At 42.7% G+C, this 22,692-nt stretch overlaps 1 protein-coding gene across 1 annotated transcript in view; it reads left to right on the top strand.

Annotated features, from left to right (window-relative positions):
• The first annotated feature begins 4,458 nt into the window (after positions 1 to 4,458).
• FAXC (failed axon connections homolog) overlaps positions 4,459 to 22,692 on the top strand; it is a 54,991-nt gene continuing 36,757 nt past the window's right edge. Inside the window, exons 1-2 of the mRNA XM_006095837.3 lie at positions 4,459 to 4,590; positions 13,458 to 13,654. Of these exons, the coding sequence (XP_006095899.1) occupies positions 4,552 to 4,590; positions 13,458 to 13,654 (236 nt within the window). The 5' untranslated portion in view covers positions 4,459 to 4,551. The remainder of the gene's footprint in view (positions 4,591 to 13,457; positions 13,655 to 22,692) is intronic.

The following is a 22,692-nucleotide window of genomic DNA, read 5'->3' as shown; positions in this document are numbered from 1 at the left end:
GCAGTGCTTTACTTGTGTGATTAGATTTACTCCTCACAACTAGCATTGGATGTTTGATCCCTTTTTATAGGTAACGAAATTGTGGCCCAGGATGGGTAAGCAACTTGCCCAGGATCACACAGTAAGAGTAGTAGGATCCAGATTCAAATCTGGGAATGTGTGTGGGCCGAGCCGGATCTTTTTTACCACTGCCTCCTAGAGAGTACCACTTGTGAAGGAGATTTTGATGGGGGGAGAGGAAGAGAAATGTAGAGAATTGGGGCATAGCTCAGGGAAGATAGACCTGTGGAAGGACCTGAATTTTTGACAGCCTCTAGGGCAGCGGTTCTCAACCTGTGGGTCGCGACCCCTTTGGCAGTCGAACGACCCTTTCACAGGGGTCGCCTAAGACCATCCTGCATATCAGATATTTACATTATGATTCATAACAGTAGCAACATTACAGTTATGAAGTAGCAACGAAAATAATTTTATGGTTGGGTCACAACATGAGGAACTGTATTTAAAGAGCCAGAAGGTTGAGAACCGCTGCTCTAGGGGCATGGAGGGATAGTGGAAAAAAAACTGAGGTCTGGGACTGAGATTCAGAGGGTACATGATAGAGACCTCTGCTTAAAGGGAAATCGTCAATTGTCTGTGTATTTTAGGGAAAACACTAAACAATATGAAATATGAGAAATGGACACTATACCTTGAAATGGCTATACTGTCTGAGTTCACTGGCAATCGTATAGTCGTCACCACCTGCTTGGATTTGCTGCTGCATAGACTTAACCTTAATCTATGGCTATGTCTCCAGAGCGGAAACTAAAGTTGACGGATGAGAATTATTTACAAAGTTTCATTAATGAGTATAACCCAAGTAGGTATTTTGGATTTTCCCCCACCACAATATTTTTAAACAAATATAGTCCCAACCCTGTGCTTTTTTCTCCCAGCGGAGGGAGCCCAGCAGCTATCTTAAATTCACTGTGGCATTTGGACATGTGTTGTTTGTAAGTTGAGTGACTGAATAATGGCTTTTATTGGTAGCTCATTTGCACTTAAGGCCCACAGGCTCAGCCTGTCCTAGAAAACTTAGGCAATCAGAGCAGCCCATGGGTCATCTGATCTCCCTAAAGAGCTCATCAGCCGCCCACAGAGGCATGTTCACTGTGGTATTTTTCACTGTGGGAGTAGGGGCCAGTCTTGCTCTGTACAGTGGGGCTTTGACTTACGAGTTTAATTCGTTCCGTGACGGAGCTCGTAACTCAAATTACTCGTATGTCAAATCAAAAAGTGAACGAGTGAGACACATGATGCTGGGCTGATGTTGTGGCATTCACTGTGAAGTTCGCTGCGCCAACTAGCGGTGGGGTATCTGAAGCTGGCTCGTAACCCGAATTTTAGCTCGCAACTCAAAGCAAAAAATTGGCCGAGAGACGGCTCATATCTCGAAAAACTCGTTAGTCGGGACACTCGTAAGTCAAGGCCCCACTGTACAAGTATTCTCTTATACAACCCTTGTTTTAAGGGCACTTTATGAAATATTAGAGGCCTGGTGCATGACATTCGTGCACTTGGGTGGGGTCCCCAGCCCAGCCTGCGCCCTCTCACAGTCCAGGACCCCTTGGGGGATACCGCCTGCCAGCTTAGGCCCGCTCCCTGCAGGCCTAAGCCGGCAGTCAGACATACCCCAAGTGGTCCTTAGCGCTGCTGCAGAGGTGGGAGAGGCTCCTGCCACCGATGCTGCACTTGCCAGCTGTGAGCCCGGCTTCTGGCTGAGTGGCACTCCCCCTGTGGGAGCTCACTGACCACCAGGTGGCAGCTCCTGTGTTGAGCGTCTGCCCCCTGGTGGTCAGTGCACGTCACAGCGACTGGTTGTTTGGTCGATTTGCATATTAGCTTTTTATTACATAGGATAGCTTCTGGGAAACAGGTCACCTGCTTCTCTGCTCCTGTTAGAGAGAGATTCCTGATGTGTGGAGGGAGGGCTCTGCGGCCTGATTGAGTTCAGATTTACTCTTCTTTTAATCAGTCATGTGACCTTGGATTGGAGAGTAGGCTTCTTGGCTACTGGGTTTTCTCATCTGTAAATAGGGATGATGATAGTAGCCTCTTCACAGAGTTGATGAAATGAGTTAGTATAATGTTTGACATATAGTGAGCAGACAGTAACAGTTGGACATTAGTTGTTATAGACTTTCATCAGAAAGTTAGGCTTGAGTGGGCTGAGTCAAACTGGCTGTTTTCATATTACTAAGTGAGGAATTGTTCATTTTGGTGTAGTTGAAGTGCTTAAGAGCTTGGGAACTGGAGCTGTTAACAACTTGATCTTAAGTTGGTAGTCCTTGGGCACGTTACACCCTCTCTGAGCTTCAGTTTTGCTGTCTACTATAAAATATAAATATCGTATAATATACTAAATTTAAACTGTAGCAATGATCCCCTCTGTAGTGTTACTGAAATCATATAATATGTTGGCATATATGCTTGTCACATAGTTAACATCCATTCTTCTTATGACATGGCCCATGTTAACCATTACAATTAGATTGTTCTGGCCAGTGGCTCAGGGGATTTTATATTTACCTCCTAATCTTTCAGTCCTTATATTTTTGCCCGGCTAATTTACGTAAAAATACCACTCCATGATTTGAATTATTTGAGTGGACAAAATCAGTTAGTTTGCACTTTCTAGGAATATAGTCTAAATGGCTCCTTAATTCTGACCTCCCAAACATTTCATCTAAATGAAAACCTTTGTTTCATAGCAAATATTTTTATTCATTTGACCAATCTTTTAAAAAGGAGCCATTCTTACCTCTTTATTTTTAATTTTTATTTTTTAAAAATATATTTTATTGATTTCTTACAGAGAGGAAGGGAGAGGGATAGAGAGTTAGAAACATCGATGAGCGAGAAACATCGATCAGCTGCCTCCTGCACACCCCCCACTGGGGATGTGCCCGCAGCCAAGGTACATGCCCTTGACCGGAATCAAACCTGGGACCCTTCAGTCCACAGGCCGACGCTCTATCCACTGAGCCAAACCGGTTAGGGCCTTACCTCTTTAATTGGAATGGGCACTTCAGTGGTAAACTTCTCCAAAAGAGTTGTTATATTGATTGGAGATGCTTCAATAGGTGACCATCTGTGTGATGATGATATGAAGAGCTTGTCCTTGCTTGCTTAGGTAGATAGATGTACTTGAGGGATTCAGCTAGGAATGATGGAAGGGAACCAGAGCTCAGGGAAGGCCAAGGAGAAGAGTGGGTAGTGGTTAGATAGAGTAAAAGATGGAAATTGCAGAAGGTTCCTGTGGTGTTTGAGTGGAACTGTGTGGAATGATGAGATTTTGTAGTGTAAGGGGATAAGACCATATCTCTTTGAATTACAGTAAAGTCCATCCCTCCTACATATGCTTGATAGCTCACCAAATATTTATAGATATTAGTTTATTTAATTCTCAGGATAATCAATACAGAATAGGAACTCTCCTCACTCTCTCTGTGAGGCCAGTAGGAAGCAGGACGTGGACTTGACCCCACCTGTCCACACTTGGAATCCAGTATTTGTTTTACTTCATGGCGGCTATTGAAAAACTGTACCAGGGAAGTCCCCCCCACCCAAAAAAGTAGCTAAAGAAAAGATAGATGATGTGTGGCTGAGACAGAAGAAGGGGCAAAGGTAGGGGCACTGAGATGCGTGCTGTGTGGTGAAAGGTGGGACCCTGGGAAGGAGGAGAGTATGAGAGAGCCCAGAAGCCAGTTCCTCTGCTCCGCAGGTGACAGGCCAGGTGAGGGGCAGGTAGTTTGGAAGAGGGACCAGAGTGCTCAGTGTCTCAGATGCCCTGCAGACGTGGGTCAGGGCGGAGGAAATCTGCATGCTATGCAGGGCCCTGTGGAAGAAGAGCCTGTTTCATGGTGCAGCCTCAAGAACACAGGCTCTGACTACCTGGTTCAGTCTAGCTTCTGCCACTTACTAGTGATGTGACTTCAGTGTCCTCATCCATAAAACACGGATCACAATAGCATCTACTTCGTAGGGTTATTGTGAAGGTTAAAGGAGATAATACCTGTGAAACCCTCAAAACCATGCCTGACACATAATAAGCCCAGAATATAATTTTAATCTATCCATCTTGTCCCCTGGCAGGTAAAGATAGCCAGTAAGGGAAAAAGGGGACCTGTACCCGAAAGTACTCTTCCTGTCCATAAGCTACAGGAACCAGAAGGAGGTTGATATGTAGTTACTTTTCTGGGCCCTGGAGGTCGTGGTAATATCGGAGCTTGTAAGGTTCTTTTGTAGTTCACCAAGCTTCCACTTGCTCAGTGCCTCAGGGTGAGGTCAGCCCCAAGACAAACATCTGCTTATTCTTGAGGAGCAACAGCCCAGCAGGGGTCTCTGAGGAACTAAGGGAACTGAATGTATAACACGTGGATTGTTCTTTATTTCTGTTTTGGTTTTAACAGGAAACAGCAAGAGATTGACTCCAAAGATGCTATTATATTGCATCAGTTTGCAAGACCTAACAATGGTGTCCCCAGTTTATCTCCTTTCTGTTTGAAAATGGAAACTTATTTAAGGATGGCTGACTTACCCTATCAGGTACTTGTGTGCAAATATGTTTTATTCTCATAACAGCAAAATCTGTTAGACCGTGGTCCCTAATCTCACGTGGTGGGAAGGGCTGGCACTCTTTGCTAGAGGGGGCGAGCATGAACTTTTGTAGGGTTCAGGGCCATGTTATTTTTTCCTGAATAGAGTATAATTTGGTTAATAGTTTAATAGGCTGTTAATACAGGTGGGTGTACCATTCATTGCCTGATGTGGTTTTATCCTTCAGGTTTCTATTTATTAACAGCATTAAATTTTGTCTCATGAATCCTGGGGGCAGAGCACCCAGCAGGCACCAGGAAATGTTCGCAGATCTTGTGAATTTCTCCACAGTTTCCATGTTTTGTTTGGGTGACTTTCAGGGAAACACTGGCTCATTCAGCATTGGAGAGTGAACATAGGCGTGTATTTAAGGGCATACTTTGTTCTCTGAGTAATGCTTGAGCTGTGTCTCACAGATTTGACAGGTTGTGTTTTCATTGTCATTCAATTCTATGTATTTTTTAAAAATTCCCTGATGTTTTTCCTTTTCACCTAAGTTCTAGCCAAATGCAACTTTTTTAAGGTTTTTTAAAAAAAATATATTTCTTTATTGGTTTCAGAGAGGAAGGGAGAAGGAGAGAGAGATAGAAACATCAATGATGAGAGAGAATCATTGATCGGCTGCCTCCTCCATGCTCCCTACTGGGGATTGAGCCCGCATCCCAGGCATGTGCCCTTGGCCGGAATTGAACCTGGGACCCTTCAGTCCGCAGGCTGACGCTCTATCCACTGAGCCAAGCCGGCCAGGGCTTAAGGTTTTGATTTTTGTTGCTGCTTTTTAATTTTATGGTCAGAGCAGGTGGTTTTAGTGATATTAATTCCATGGAATTTACTGACCCTTTAGCCTAGTGCAGTGGTTGGCAAACTTCGGCTCGCGAGCCACATGCGGCTCTTTGGCCGCTTGAGTGTGGCTCTTCCACAAAATACAGACTTCTGTGCATGGGCCACGAAGTTTCAGTCGCACTGTACATGCGCGCCTGCACGTGGTATTTTGTGGAAGAGCCACACTCAAGGGGCCAAAGAGCCGCATGTGGCTCGCGAGCCGCAGTTTGCCGACCATTGGCCTAGTGTATGGCTGCTTTTTAAAATATATATATTTTTATTGATTTCAGAAGGGAAAGGAGAGAGAGGGAAAGATAGAAACATCAATGATGAGAGAGAATCATTGATCAGCTGCCTCCTGCATGCCCTAGATGGGGAATTGAGCCCACAACCCGGGCATGTGCCCTGACCGGGAATTGAATCGTGACCTCCTGGTTCATAGGTCGACCCTCAACCACTGAGCCATGTCAGCTGGGCTGTTAAGACTTATTTCTAACATCTTATTTAATACTTGTCTCCTTACTATTACTTTGCTTTTAATTTTTCTTATTTTCTGTTTTCAATTGGATAGTTAAAATTTTTTTTCTTGTCATTTAAAACAAATTCTATTTTTGTTGCTGTAGTGGTTGCTCTTAAGATCCTAATTTGTGCTTATTTATCCCCATTTATTTCTTAAATGTATCCCATTGTATTTGCCCTCTACTGGTACAAGTGTGTTAGCAGGTTCACATGAACCTGGGTCTCTTCCGCCCAGCCCTCATCCCATCTGTGTTGCTGTTGTGTAATATGCTACTTCTGGAATTTTTGAAATACTATCTCTTTTTGTTTGTTTGTTTTGGTCCTTTTATAAACAGCAAGCCTTACTAAGTTATTTGACAAGCCTAATTTCCCATCTCTTATCCCACAGGATTTGTTTATCTTTTTATTGGAGTACTTCCTTGATGAGTATTTTCAGAGTGAGCCGTTCACTGGCAATCTGTGGCTTTGCATGCCTGAGAGCTTTGTTATGTCCCCGCATTGGATAATTCTGTGATTAAAGTTTTTTCCCTTTGGTGGTTTAAAAATTATATTTTCTTTTTTTATATAAAAATTTGACAATATAACTCAGTTGCCTTTTTTGCATTGGTGTTGCTATTGAAAAATCTGATGTTAATCTGACTCTTTTTCTTTCTTTTTTTCTCTGGAAACTTTAGAGTATTTGTTTAATCTTGACATTCTTAAATTTCACTATAATATGCCTTGGTGTGGGTCTTTAGTATCTTGTTTGGTCCTTTGTCAATATTTAATTTGAAATCTTTAATCTTTTTAATTCTGGGGGATTATCAGTTTTCAAGTATTTCCTTTTCTTTTTTATTTGTTTTCCTTTTCTCCTTTCCTGTTCCGTGTTTTCTGAATACTGACGGCTCTGCTTTTATTTTCTGCATCTCAGAATGTATTCCTTCATTCTTTTCTGCTTCCTTCTGGGAGGATTCCTCTCTGGGTTTCCATTGCTCTATTCTCTCCTTGAATCGATCGTGCTATTTCTCTCATCTATTGTGTTCAGCTTTTATATTTTTTCTTCTTAATAGTTCCCCTTGGTTTGTATTACTAATCTCTTCCACTATCTCTTAGAGGACATTTATTATGCTAATTAAAAATTTTTGGCCTGTCCCAATAAGTCTGCCTCCCGTTGTAGATATCCAGTTTGTTGCCCTTCTCCCACCGTGGTTGTACTCCTCTGGTGCCTAGTTATTTTGGTTTGAGATCTCCTTTCACTCGGGAGGTCAGCTTCCCTGCCTGGGAATTTATACTGAGCCAGGGCTAATGCTCAGGCTGCAGGTTGTGTACCTGGGAGGGGGTTGAAGAAAGGGAAGGAGGTGAGCCCCAGGCATTCTCCAAACCAGTGTGGTCCCTCTGGTTTGCTGCCATTCCTCCCAATGGCTCCCACAGATCAGGGGTTCACCTTTAAGCTCTTACAAAGTAGCAGCATTGAGAGGAGGTGGTCTCCTTGGATGGAAACAGACCAGCAGGGAAGCTGGAAGGGGGAGAGCTCACCCAGCCAAGCTTTTGGCTGCCCTGATAACAATATTCCCTCTCCATCTCCTGACTCCCCATGGCCTGTGCTTTCTGAGCCAGTTTCTCTACAGAAGAGGGGATGGGGATCCTTGTGAGCAGCACTGGGATGAGAGTGAGTGTCATGCTCTCAGCTTGGGAGTGCTGTTATGGAGGTTCCCTGGGAATGTGGTGGAGTGGCACCGAATTTGGACTCTGGGGGATCTGGAAGGGCATGGGGTCTTTATGACTGGGGGCTGAAATGCAAGGGTGAGTCTGGCGACGGAAGCAGGGAGAAAATTACTCAGGACTTTCTAAGCCAGCGATGGAGGAGAAAATAGCCACAGAAACAGACCAGACTGGGATTCTCTAAATGCAGTGGATCGGGTTTGAAGATCGCTGCGTGGTCACCGAGGGGTGCTGATTGGAGGAGAACGCTTTCCTGCAGCTGCCTGTCTCCGCTCCATCGTCACTCTAGACAAGCTTCCCCCTTTAGCCGTGGCAGGTTTGGGACGGTGAGGGTCAGAACCTGAATCTGTGCTTTGAGTTTCTGGCTGCTTCCAAGATCATGTGTGCCTTCACCTCATGAAGAGATCCTGCTGTTGGCAGCCACTGCCGGGCTGTCTACCCTTCCTCTCCTGCCTCTGCCCCATCTTTACCAGCAGCCTACCTACCGACCTTTGTTCATTTTTTGGAGCAGCTGCTTTTTAGTTCGTATAACAGAAGCAGCAGGACACACGCCTCACTGTGGACCTGGAGCTCTTACAGAGCCTTTGAGAAGGTCAACGCTTACCACCTTCCAAAATTGTTTCTTGTTCAGTATAGATGCATTTTTAAAAAGGGATGACATAGGAGTGTTTTTCTTCTGAGCGGTCTCTGTGGGAAATAAATGGAGGGGTGTTCAGCGTGGGGCAGAGATCTGGGTGGAAGGAAAGTGGTTCTGTGGTTTAGAAGGGGGTGTGCCTGCCCGAGTGCCTCGAGGCCCAAGTGCCATCAGCAAGGGCTTGTGACGCCTGTGGTGCCTGGGAAGTGGTGGTGGGAAGTGCTCATTTCTCAGGGATCAGTAGAGAGGTTTGTCCTATTCCCAGGGGGCTCCACCCTCGGCCCCTTCTTTGCCATTTGCCTTTAAAAAAATATTAAAATACCATGTTCCTAAGAGCATGACTTTATATTTGAAAGTTTTATATTTTTTAACCTAAGAGAGACTGGAATAAATATTTGATGACCATTAATAGGCACTCACAAAGCTTTTTAAAAATTATTATCATAGCTATCTTTTTAAAATCAAGATATAAATATCAATAGGTCAATTTTAAAAAGTTTTCATTTTGTAATAATTAAAGATTCATGGGAAGTTGCAAAACATGTAGAGGGAGATCCCACAGATATGGGTAATAAAAGAAAGAAAATAGCTTTAGCATTTTTTCTGATTACATGTATTTGACATATGGCCCTTATAAGGATTTCAAACAGTGCAAAAAGTGTAAGTGGAAAAGGAAAATCACCTGCCATCCTACTAGCTAGAGATTGCTGTCACTGATATTGTTGACCATCCTTCCATTCATTTCTCTAGACCAGTGGTTCTCAACCTTCCTACTGCCGCGACCCTTTAATATAGTTCCTCATGTTGTGGTGACCCCCAACCATAAAATTATTTTCGTTGCTACTTCATAACTGTAATTTTGCTACTGTTATAAATCGTCATGTAAATATCTGATATGCAGGATGTATTTTCATTGTTCGCGACCCACAGGTTGAGAACCGCTGCTCTAGACATACGTGAAGACACCTACATCATTTGACATAACTGATTGTATAAGAAGCATGTATTTCACACAATAATTCTTTTAAAATAGATAATGGCTTCTTTGGAACTCACTGCTCTGGCTCTCAGTTTTAACTTTTGATGTTCTTTTTATTTGCTGATCTTGCCTTTTTTCCTCCATTTATTTATTTATTTAAACATTTTTAATAGAAATTATTGGGGTGGCATCCCAATCTTTAAAAAATTTTCTAAGCTACAGACAAGTTAAAAGAATAATAGAGTGAACACCCATATGCTCTTCAACTGGATTCACCAGTTGTTGACATGCTGCTTTTTTAAAAAAAATATTTTATTGATTTCTTACAGAGAGGAGGGAGAGGGATAGAGAGTTAGAAACATCGATGAGAAGAGAAACATTGATCAACTGCTCTGCACAACTCCCTATGGATGTGCTGCACCAGGTACATGCCCTTGACCAGAATCGAACCTGGGACCCTTGAGTCCCCAGGCCGACGCTCTATCCATTGAGCCAAACCAGTTAGGGTGACATGCTGATTTTTGGTTTATTTTTCTTTATACATACCTTATGGACAATTTTTTCTTTTTAATTTGTTTGTATTTGCCACAATCTTTTAAAGCAGAATGTGACTCAAGCACTGCATTTCTAACTTGCTCTGAGTTACTTTCAAACGGCTTTACAACATCCCTAGGTTGGCTTATAATTTTGCTACGCTAAACAATACTTTTCTTTGGAGACAAGCCCTATGGATAGTTGCTCTCATCAAGTTGGTCAGCTTAGCATACTGATTTCTAGAGGCCATGCATGCAGTTGGTAACTACAGGGGATGTTAGGCTTAAAAAGTGGATCCTAGGGTAGTGATGGCGAAAACCTTTTGAGCTTGGCGTCTAGCATTTTGAAAAACCCTAACTTAACTCTGGTGCCGTGTCACATATAGAAATTTTTTGATATTTGCAACCATAGTAAAACAAAGACTTATATTTTTGATATTTATTTTATATATTTAAATGCCATTTAACAAAGAAAAATCAACCCAAAAAATGAGTTCGCGTGTCAACCCAAAAATGACACGCGTGTTATAGGTTCGCCATCACTGTCCTAGGGAATGAGAGTTGTTTTAAGCATATATCTCAGAACACTTTAGCAACAAAAGATTTGGTCTACTTAGGAATCCACTTGAGAGATAAACACTTTAGACCACAAAGCTAACAAACATTAGCCTACATGTATATTACAACAAACATAACCCCATTCTGTTAAAACATACCTTTATGGACAATTTTTTTAATGAACCATTTGAGAATAGGCAGCAGAAATCATAACACTTCATCCCTCACTATTTCAGTGTGTATCTCCAAAAAATGAGGATATTCTTCTATAAAATTATAATAGATATTACATTATTGTATCATATATAATATAATAATAGCTGCATGGATTTTTTCAGTGAGTTATAACCCACAAAAGTTGCTCAAGTTACTTCAAATTTAGTTGGTGGGAGACCTTTCAAGATAGTTGCAAAGCTTCAGGGAATATAATAGACTAGAGGCCCAGTGCACAAAATCTGTGCACAGGTAGGGTCCCTAGCAGCTGCCGGCTACCAGCTGGGGCCTCCCTTCATTCTATGCTGCCCCCTGGTGGTCAGCATACGTCATAGCGAGTGATCTCCCGAGGGGACACTTTGCATATTAGGCTTTTATATATATAGATGTAAATTTAGCTGAAAATTTGGGGCATCATGACTGTGTAGCAAATCAGAATGACAAAATTTGGGGTGAAGGCACTTTGTCAGATACTTCATGCACATTTGGTTCTAGCAATTGTTATTATATTGTCCTCATTCTTTAGAGAAGGAAAATGAGGCCCAGGGAGGATTAGGGAGACGCAGGGAGGTCCAAGGTCACACATTGAATAAATGATGGAGCCAGGTTTTTATGCCAAAGCCTATAGCTTTCACTGCTGTGCTAATAATGCAGTGTGAATGTAGATATATTAACCTCACCAGGGACAGACTTGCAGGGGAAACATCAGCTTGAGAAAAATTGTAGAGGGTTTACCTCTTCATTTTTCTTCCCAAAATTGCTTTCAGAAACTATCCTCAGTGGGTCAGTCAGACTCCAATTGCTTAAATAAAAGTAGGCCAAGAGTTCTTTAATATATTTATGGAAGTTAAGGAAATTATATACTTTATTTTAAAAGTAATATAACCATACTTAGAAATTTGAAATGCATGTGAAAGACCACCTGCATCTACCCATAGTCTTGCAGGTTGTTCACTGCACAGCAATGCCTGGTGAACGTTTGGGAGCAGGGAGGACTTGCCAGGCTGTGAACCCTGACATAGTCTGTATCCACCAGAGGAGGTTCTGTTTTCCTAGTTGCCCAAAAGCAATATGGCTATCAGCAGCCCCATTAACTACCCTTTTTCTAGGCTGGGCCCAGAATGAATTTCTTTAGAATAAGCAATAAGATCAAGTATCGATACCAAGAGACGGAGACCAGTTAAAACTGCTCTGGTTTTTAGCCTTCCAAAAAGGTGATATTTCCTCAGAGGTCTGAGAAGCCTGAGACCCTCAAATGTAGTCCACGCCCAGTCCTTGTGGACACAAATGGGCAACTGCCTTTAAGGACCATGATTTCTAGCCATAACCCTGTTATCTCATTGGAGGCCAATTCAATGGTCATACATACCACATACAACGTACAAGCATAATTCTTAGACACGGAGAGACTTGACTTAGAAATTTTACAACATTCTATGTTTTTTATCCCTTCTGGTGAGATGTGCTGTTTGGTTTTTGGGAAAGGCACACACAGATCTTGGTGTGATTTAGGTAAGAACAGTTAGAGCAATAATCATCTTCGTTAAACCCAATAATTTCTGACACAAATAAACCTCAAATGGTAATTTTTTTTTCTTGGAAAATTTTTGTTTCTAGTCTAAGATTTGACCGGGGTCTCCTAGAAGGAGGCCCTCACAGAGTTTGCTGTCATCAAGCACAAGGAAGGATCTTGTGCAGGACTTGATGGGTGTAGTTATGTAGGTTTAACTCTGTTTCTCTAGGAGGTAATGAGGGTAAGTGGGTGCTCCTAAAGCAGAGGTCTGCAGGCTGCAGGTCTGTGGGCCAAAGTCAAAGGAGGAAGAATATTTTGTATTACATTACATTCACATTTCAGTGAACAACTTTTTATTGCTACTCATATTCATTTATGTGTTGTCTATGGCTGCTTTTGAGCTATGACTGCAATGTTGAGTTGTGACAGAGACCATATGGGCTGCCTAAAATTTACTATCTGGCCCTTTACAGAAAGTTTGCTGACCCCTACTTTAGAGAAACAGTTTAAAGATGTGGAGGTCTGATATATTTAAAATTCACCCAATGCAACATTTTTAAATAAACAACGTTATTGAGATATAATTGGCATGCTATAAACTGCACATATTTAAAATGTGTAATTTGGTAAATTTTGGCATATGTAAATATTCATGAAAACTCACCATAATCAAGATAGTGATGTATCCATTACCCACAAAATTTCTTTTTGCCTTCTTGTAATCCTGTTGTCCTGTCACTTCCTGTCCCCTATCCTCCCGAGTAAATACTGATCAGCTTTCTGTCACTATGGATCAGTGTGAATTCTCTAGAGTTTTAGCAAATGGAATCCTACAGTAAGTACTCTTTTTTTTTGTCTGACTTCTTTCACTTAGCAGCGTTATTTTGAGATTCACCCGTGTTAATGAGTATATCAGTAGTTCATTCCTTTTTATTGTAAGGTTATACCAGAATTTGCTTATTCATTTACCTCTTGATGAGCTTTTGCTTTCCCCCCTGTGTTGGACAATTGCAAATAAAGCTTCTATGAACATTTGTGTACAAGCCTTTGCATGAATATATGCTTTCTTTTCGTTTGGCTCTCTCTCTCTCAACAATAAGCTAGAGTCCATGATAAAATCAATTGGAGAAAAGCAGTATCTTCATGTGCAGTAAATCTTGTGTGTGTGTGTTTTTATTCCCAAGAGTAACCATTTATTCTCTTTAAGATTTTATATGCTGAGTACATTCACTTGAGTAGTATAGTCACTATCCAATATACGGTTGAGATGTTTGTTTCTGTTAATCAAACAGTGAAATTTAAATAAAACATTGCTTTTCTCTTTTTAAACTTTACTCTGCTTAGAACTATTTTGGTGGGAAACTCTCTGCTCAAGGGAAAATGCCTTGGATTGAATATAATCATGAAAAAGTTTCTGGCACAGAATTCATAATTGACTTTCTGGAGGAGAAGCTTGGAGTGAACTTAAACAAGAACCTGGGGCCTCAGGAAAGAGCCATCTCCAGGGCGGTGACCAAGATGGTGGAGGAGCACTTCTACTGGTGAGTGCCCGGTGCTGGGCGGTGCCCAGCCTGTCCCCACCCTTCCAGTCAGCTAAGTTCTCTGTCACTTTTCAGATACTCCCCAAACCATTCTTTTTGAAAAGAAAACTTTGCAAAAGTTTTCTGCGTTCTGGCTGACTTAGGGGTCAACTTATGACTGTTAAGTTTCTAGAACATTTTCTGTAGGTGCCCAGCTAGTACGTGTCTTAGGCTTTGTGTGACATATGTCTCTGTAGAAACTACAGTTGACCCTTGAACAATGTGGGGATTAGGGGCACCAACGCTCTACAAAGTTGCAAATCCGCATGTAACTTTTGACTCCTTCAAAACTTAACTACAACTAAGCCTTGCCGAGAACATGAACAGCCAATTAACACATATTTTGTATGTTATATCTATTATATACTATTATATTTTTACAATAAAGTAATCTAGAGAAAAGAAAATGTATTAAGAAAAGCATAAGGGAGAGAAAATACATTTATAGTATTGTACATATTTATTGAAAAAATCCACGTATAAGTGGGCCCATGCAGTTCAAACCCATGTTGTTCAAGGGCCAACTGTACTGAACTGTGCCCCAATGTTGAAGTAGAAAAGTGGCCATAGATGATATGCAAATGAATAAGCATGACTCTGTCTCTGTAAAAGCACTGAAATTTGAATTTCACTTAATGCAAAATATTTATTTTTTTGATTTTTTTTGCCTCAACTATTTTAAAATGTAAATTTGTTAGCCTATGGGCTATAGTTTTCTGACCCCTGCTCTGGACTGGAACTCACTAAGGTGAGGGAGATATTTTAATAGACTGGGCTCTTCACCAATACAAACTGCTGCATTAAAATAACATTCATCAGACACCCAGAGCAGGGAACAGGAAACAAAGTCAGGATACAAGTCTTTTTTTTTCTTTAAATATATTTTATTGATTTTTTACAGAGAGGAAGGGAGAGGGATAGAGAGTTAGAAACATCGATGAGAGAGAAACATCGACCAGCTGCCTCCTGCACACCCCCAACTGGGGATGTGCCTGCAACCAAGGTACATGCCCTTGACCGGAATCGAACTCGGGACCCTTCAGTCCGCAGGCCGACGCTCTATCCACTGAGCCAAACCGGTCAGGGCAGGATACAAGTCTTAGCTGAAATAAATTACGCAAGCTTTGTAGGATTGTTGTCAGTTTGCCTTAGAGGACAAGAGCGTCTCTGTGCTCAGCAGGAAAGCATGCTACTGCTCTCTGCCCTGACTGCCCGGCTGCTGGCTGGTGTTCCCTGAGTCTGGAGCATCACACACACTGTGCTGTGCGCTGGCTCGTTCTGCACATGGCCTTGTGCTGGCTGTGACACTGAGCGAGTTACACAGACCCAGTTCTTCTTGCTTTATTGTCATCTGTGTTTTTTAAAAATTCTTTTTCTTTCATCCATTTTTTGGAAGTCGGAACACCTTTCCGTACCCCAGTAGATAAGTTTTCTCTCTGATTTCTGCAAACGTTCTCTTGTTCCGAAGATGTAATTAAGTATTGTTAAGCCCACTTTTTGGCATTAATTGTTATTCCTGGGCCAGTAGCTCACCCAGTAGCGTTTCCCTCCTGCACTGGGAGATACACTCATTGTGGAGTTGACTCTGAAGGCTCTTCCTCATCACCTTCCTATTTCATCCATTCAGCTCTCTTTCTAACTAGAAAACTTGTTGTTCTAGCTCTTAGATCTTAAGTGCCTTTCTGTTTTTCTTTTCCTCTTTCTACTCTCAGTTCCTGCCCAGTTTATTGCAGGGCTGACCTGAAGCACCACTTCAGAAGGGGTGGGAGCAAGGAGGGAGGCAGCAGCGGTGCAGGTCGGCGTGGGAGTAATCACAGGCTGGGTTCCAGAATGAACCCAGGCCTTTCCTTAGAGTAGCTCCTGTCCAGAACTGCTGGACTTCCCATTTCAGAGTGCAGGGTTCTGCAGTTAGGACCAAAATGCATGCCATGCTTAGCCTCAGGGAGTAGCCTGTAGGACAGAGCCTGTCTCACCTGCTTGCCAGGTTCCAGGCCCTACTTTGTGGCACTGAGGGAAATGAAGAACCAGCACAGGGCCACCCTGACCCCTCTGCGTTCCTTTGATGTGGCCCTCCAAAGCCCACTTCATTCGACTGATGGGCCCTAGGTGAGCTAGCACTTTGTTAGCTGCCTGAAAAGAAGCTGGAAGCCTTACATTGGTTGGTAGTTTTGTTACAACTCTTTGATTTTTGTAGTGGTTCATAAAATTTATATTTCGGTTAGAAAATATATGTATTTTTTGTTTTGTTAATATTCACCCGAGGATATTTTTTCCATTGATTTTTTTTAGAGAGTGGAAAGGAGAGAGGAAGGAAGAGAGAGAGAGAAAGATAGAGAGAGAGAAACATCGATGTGAGAGAGACACATCAATTGGTTGCCTTCTGCACAGCCCCATCTGGGCTGGGATCTAACCTGCAACCCCGGTACGTTCATGCCCTTGACTGGACATTGAACTCATGTCCCTTCGGTGTGCAGGCTGCCCCTCTATCCACTGAGCCACACTGACGAGGGTTAGAAAGACTTTTATCCAGAAAGATTCCCAAGTACCACTTGTCACTACTATGAGTGTATGGACTTATTTACTTCATGGTAGAAGTTCATCTTCTGCCCTTCCCTCCCCCCCCTCTCTCTACAAGGGCCCCTGCTAATACTTGCTGGGGGTTGGGCTGTGGTGGGGGAGGGAAGGGTGCTTTTGGGAGGAGTGGGAGAGAGAGATGGGAGGTTGCTATCCTGGTAGGAAACTACCTTAATTTTACTGACCACAAACTTCCAAATGCTTGAATCATACATAGATTCTTTTTTCTTTTTAATTAGAAAAATACTTTTTTGGGTTAGCCAATATTTCCCATTTGTGTCTCCTCAAGGGTTATTTTGAGGAAGAAATAGTTAAGGTGGAAGGCCATGTCTTGATTGAGATGCGAATATACAGTGAATTTTCAAAAAGGAAAATCCTAATTCCTCCAATTCCCTTAAGTCCCTAGTACAGAAGGAAAAACAGACCCTCCTCTGTTTCATAATCTTTCCAGACCTTTAGCCAACTTCTTGCTTTGGGAGATGCAGAGCAGCCTTTCCCGAAAGCTCTAAATCCCAGTGGAGAAAAGACCCTGTCCCCACTCATGATGAGAAAATGCATGACACAGAGAATCCGTGGATTCTGCACCGTTGGGCTCCTCTCCTTCTTCCCATTTTGTAGTCTCAGAGGCAAAACACCAAATGTGCATCCGTAGAAACTGGGGCCAGCATAGGGGACTATAGTATGTAGGAAAGCAGTGTTAAGTGTGAGCTTTCCATGAGAGCCTGTTCAATTCTAGCAGTCCATAAGCCCGCAGGTGTGTCTGCACTTACAGTGGTGGAAGAGGTGGAACCAGTTGTTTGACTAATGTGATTCAATTATCTGGAGTTTTCAGATACTAAAGCTTTAAAAATGCTCCAGGTATGGTTTTTGAAGAGCAAGGACAGTAGAAAGCTCTTATTGTTATGTAACATCACACAATTCTGAAGCTGGTCTGCTCAAATAAGCACGTTCAGCTATAAAGTGGTTTTTTTCTTGCACTTGAAAAAAAACCATAGCATTATGTCCCACTGGCTTTATAAAGCCATTATGGAAGATGAAGAAGACAGGTTTTTATCTCCTTTGTTCCACTGAATGCCTAAGTCAGATCCAATTCCATATAAGGGGAAGTCTGGGAGACACAGGGTCAAATTACAGGAATAAAATTGATTTTTGGTAACAGACACCGTAGCTTCTTCTGTGTGACATACTGCCCCCTTGTGGACACCAGTGAATGTCTTAAGAGTCTTCCAACCCCATAGGGAAGTGTGTAGGGTAGGGTTGTCAAACTATCTAGTCATAACATTATCAACTATAAATATATAGGCATTAGAACAGGGAATTCAAGTTCGACTCTAGGTTGGCCATAATTTTACAATTTTGAGTTTGTAAATGAATGGTGTGTGTGTGTGTGTGTGTGAAGCTTTAATCAAATGACTTATCGCCAGGATCTTCTCTAAAAGCTAGGGATTCTCTCTCCCTGATTACACCTCTATTGATGTGTTCTCTGATATCCTCCCTCCCAGTTTTAGATGTAGTGAGGGCTCCTGTTTGGAGGAGCTAATCTCATGCCTGAGACTTGGTGAAAATACAGAAGTTTATCCTATGCTCCTGCACCCATGAGCATTTAGGGTACAAGCAAAATACAGCAAGGAGCACAACATGGAGAAAGGCGTCCTCATGGTCGGGAAGGCCACGTCAAGGACTCCTCATTAAACAGTGGTCTGCAGTTTCCCACATATTGATATTTGTTTCTGCAATGGGCCAGGTCTCATGTTCGGTTATAACAAGAGAAATCTTCATTTAAACAGCCAGGGTCAGTGTTTCTTTCCTGTCTTCTCGCTCTCCTTTAAAAATGTTTGAGTCGGGTTTATTCTTCTGTTCTAAGATAATCATTTTTTTAAGAACACACCTCTTCGCCCTAACTGGTTTGGCTCAGTAGATAGAGCGTCGGCCTGCGGACTGAAGGGTCCCAGGTTCTATTCCCATCAAGGGCATGTACCTTGGTTGCAGACACATCCCCAGTAGGGGGTATGCAGGAGGCAGCTGATCGATGTTTCTCTCTCATTGATGTTTCTAACTCTCTATCCCTCTCCCTTCCTCTCTGTAAAAAAATCAATAAAATATATTTAAAAAAAGAACACACCTCTTTGACCCTATTTTGCAGAACAGATCAGTTCCATCAGTTGCACTAAAGAACATGACTATCAACTTCCTGAAAGAGGCTCTGAGAATGATAAATTACTTTAATTGCTTAGCCTAGTCTGCTTTCCAGATTGGCCGTCCTCGGCCTCTCCAGTTAAGAATTCATGACTCCTTGTGCCGCGGCCTCTTCCCAGTGGAGAGTGACACAGATCTCAGAAGAGAGCAGTGGCAGCCTCTTCTTCATCCTCCATAGGCACTGCAGCTCTTTCCATTTTTCTACTTAAATACTGTCATCCCTTAGAAACACTGCTGAGCAGTGGCTGGCTCAGAGGGAAGCCTTTTTTCATCCAATCAATAATTCATTTCTTCAGTGAATGAATGATTACTAGTGGCCAGGCACTATGCCAGATGGGGGGGGAAAGCGAGGTGATGAGACGCTATCTCTGTCCTCCAGTGGCTCCCAGGCTGGCGGGTGACATGGAGCCTTTGTCAGTGCTGGGGAAGAGTTTGAAGAACCAAGCAAGGAAAGGCAGCCAGCACCTGCTGGGGGGATGAGGGGAAGGCTTCCCAGAGGATCTGGGGTCACAACAGAATCTAGGGACAATCAGAGTTGCAGGTGAAAAGGCGGGGTGGTAGTGAACGATTAGGATATCTGGGTAGAGGGAACAGCCTCTGCAAATGCCTAGAGGCACAAAAGGGGGGTTTGGGAGGCACATGTAATTCTGTATGGTGCCGCATGGGAGGCAGTGCAGGGGGTGGGTCAGACTGTGGGAGGGGGCTGGTGTGTCAAGCAAAAGAGCTATGGGGAGTTAATGAATGACTCTGAGAAGCATTGTCATTCTGATACATGATCAGATTTGTGTTTTAGGAAGCTCTTTGTGGTAAAGGGATTTCTGGAGGGCCTTGAGGAGATGTCAGGAGACCTGCTAGGAGGGTTCTGTCCTCAGGGTTGAGAATGATGAAGGGCTGAACTCCAGTGTTAACTGAGTTGGAGGAAAGAGTGAATTCCCAGGGTGACTTGTGGTGGGGAGTGAGGGGTTGGAGCAGTGAGGAATGAATAGCTCCTGTGCTTCTTTCTGGCTCAGGTGAGGAGAAGCAGGTTGGAAGGGAAGGAAGATGACGAGTCCAGTGTGGAAGTGTTGGTTTTCGGTTCCTGAGAATCTCTCATGAGGGTCCCTGGATCTCAGGACAGAGGTCTGGGCTGGAGTTGGGAGTCATCAGTTTGAAATCATGGGTGGGAAGTAGATCACTCCATGAGTGAGGAAGATAGAAGGAGTAAAGGTAAAATCTTGGGAACATGTAAGAGGTGGGAGGAAAAGCAGTGGAGACGTAGGTTAAGAAAGAATTCTAAGAAATACGCCAATATTGTTGGATCTATAGAGAGTTAAAGAAAGATAAATATGGAAGAAGGTTGATTTGGAGTTTGCAATAAGGAGGGATTGTGGACTTGGGCAGGGTGGTTTCAGTGGAGTGTAATGGGTGGGAGCCCTGCCATGCGGACAGAGTTTCCAGGAAGCGTGGTTGCAAGAGGAGGTGGATTCGTGCTTGTAGTGGTATGGAAGCGTGGTCAGTGATGTCTCGGACCTGTAGTAACTGATTTAGAAATCCACGAAGCACCTATTTTCTTTGGTAGTTAAAGTTCATACACACTTCACAGGGCTTGACCCTGAAAGAGCCTTCCTGGCCCTCATTACCTTCTCTTCCCTAACACACATCTATAATATGGGGCCCAGGGAATGAAAGAGAGGAAGGAAATCGAGAGTAGGGCAGGAAAGAGAAGGGGAAAGACCAGACAGTTTCTGAGGTTACTTTTAACTGCAAAATTCTGAATCAACCCAGTGTTCCTTCTTCTGTGCCCTGCATTCAACTTGCTAATGCAGGCAGGGAACCTTACACTCTTCCTAGCATTGGTGGAGCTCCTGCCTGTCCCACCCCCACCTGCTGCTCTACCCATTCGTCTTCAAAAACTCTTTCCCCATTGCTGCATCCTCATCTTCTGCACCTGCTCTCCTCTCCTGCACAACAAAGGAGATGGAAGTCATCAGTAAGGAGCCTTGAACCTCTCTGCAACTCCTCACCTCTTGCAAGCGGTGTCCCTACTTCTGTTTATCTCAGAGAAAGCGGTGCCCCTGCTTCTCTCCAGGCTGGCCCTTCCAGCCGGCTGTCTCCTCTTCTAACTGCCCTTGAACTGTGGTTTCCCCACTCCTTACTCCAGAAACTTCCTTAGGCAACCTCATCTCCTCTCACAGCTTTAAAACTGCCACCAATGCCTCTGCCCACAGATTCTCTATCTGGACCTAAACTGTCTCCCGAGTTCTCAACCTGCTGGACTCCTCACTCAGCACTCACATGGAACCTTCAAATGCAGCAAGTTAACTTATCTTTCATCAATGAAGTCTATTCCACCTTGTGTATTGCCAGTATTGGCTAAAGCAATATCGTCTACTCAAACCATCAGCCTGGGAGAAAAGGCCTAGTTTCTCTTATACCTCATCCTGTATATCCATTAGTCTTTTTCTCATATCTCAGTATTTGTCCTATGTGTGCCCTGTTCACCATCCCCTTGTCTTAATTCAGTGCATCATTTCTTTTTTTTTAAAATATATTTTATTGATTTTTACAGAGAGGAAGGGAGAGGGATAGAGAATCAGAAATACTGATGAGAGAGAAACATCCATCAGCTGCCACCTGCACACCCCCCACTGTGGATGTGCCTGCAACCAAGGTACATGCCCTTGACTGGAATCGAACCCAGGACCCTTCAGTCTGCAGTCCGACGCTCTATCCACTGAGCCAAACCGGCTAGGGATCAGTGCATCATTTCATGTCTGGTCTTGCCGTGGTCTTCTAGCCAGCCTCCCTCCGCCAATTTCTTTACCTTCACCCCGTCCTTCACCATCAGTCTGATCATGTTTCTTGTCTGCTTAAAACCTTTTAAGTGTTTAAACTTTGCTTTCAAAATCAAGTTTAGCCTCCTTTGCTTCACATCCATCCTGATCTGATCCTTGCCCACCCTTCCAGCCCCCAAACACTTTCAAGCTTCCTCAGGCATCCTGTACCCCAACCCCCATCCTGAAGTTCTTGCCACTCATCCACCAGCCAGTGCTCTTGCTGCACGCACCATCTCCCTCTGCTCTGCTTGGGAGCTTCTGCTCATCCTTCAGCATCAGTTATGCTTATGACAAAACCTATGTAATTTGCCTACAAAGAATGCATTCCCCCGCACGTCAACCTATCAGCTTAGAGCCACAGTATTCCTCATTTTTACACGTTAGATGCTTCCTGGTTGCTATTATTACCTGGCCATACTTAAATTAGGATAATTCTGTTTTATTCTCGGATCACTGACTTCCAAAATAATGAAGGATGATATAGCCCGTTTATTTAGATCTGTACAATTAGAATGAATGTGCTGAATTATTCTAAGAGAATGTGAACATTGACACCTTAATTACTTAATTGCAGGTGTAAAAAGAAGAGCAAATAGAAAAGCATTTAGCTTGAATAGTTTTAAAGAATTTACTAGAATAAATGTGAGCTCTTTCATACCAAAAGCTCCATTGACTCCTCGAATGTCTCGCTGATTAGTCACCATTGCCATATACCTTTTCCTTTTCTCACCAAAATCCATTGCTTGGTTTCTCAATAGTTTATTTTGAGAGACTTTTAAAGAAGAGGCACACAAACCTTTCTTACAAGATTTTTAAACTTTCCTTTAAAAAGGTAATAAAGCCCTAGCCAGTTTGGCTCAGTGGATAGAGCGTTGGCCTGTAGAACAAAGGGTCCCGGGTTTGATTCTGGTTAAGGGCATGTACCTGTGTTGCAGGCTCCTCCCCAGCCTGTGCAGGAGGCAACCAATCGATGAGTTTCTCTCACATTGATATTTCTCTCTGTCTTTCCCTCTCTCTTCCACTCCTTCTAAATTTTAGAATCTAAAAGGCAATGGAAAAATATCCTTGGGTGAGGATTAAAAAAAATAAAAATAAAAATAAATAAATAGGTAATAAATGGTTGCAGTACAGAGAGTATGTTGAAATTGGTTGTAGGACCTTTCAGTAAAAATCAGGAATGTTTAAAAATTTTTAGAAAAATCTTTTGCTTTTGTTTTTCCCCGTAATTTTTACTTTGTAGAGGAGCAAACCCTAAAAAAGAAGAACAACAATATAAAATGATCAGAATTTCATGACCTATTTTCAGGTGTATTTTTTTTCTTGAGGTGGAAAGTAGCTACAATTTACTATCATCCCTTGTATTCTCTCTGTAAAAATATTTTTTACTCTTCTAATTATTTTGAAGTAATCATT

This window comes from Myotis lucifugus, unplaced genomic scaffold, assembly GCF_000147115.1.
Source record: "Myotis lucifugus unplaced genomic scaffold, Myoluc2.0 scaffold_161, whole genome shotgun sequence".
NCBI lineage: Eukaryota > Metazoa > Chordata > Mammalia > Chiroptera > Vespertilionidae > Myotis > Myotis lucifugus.
This window is presented reverse-complemented; position numbering and strand designations above follow the sequence as displayed.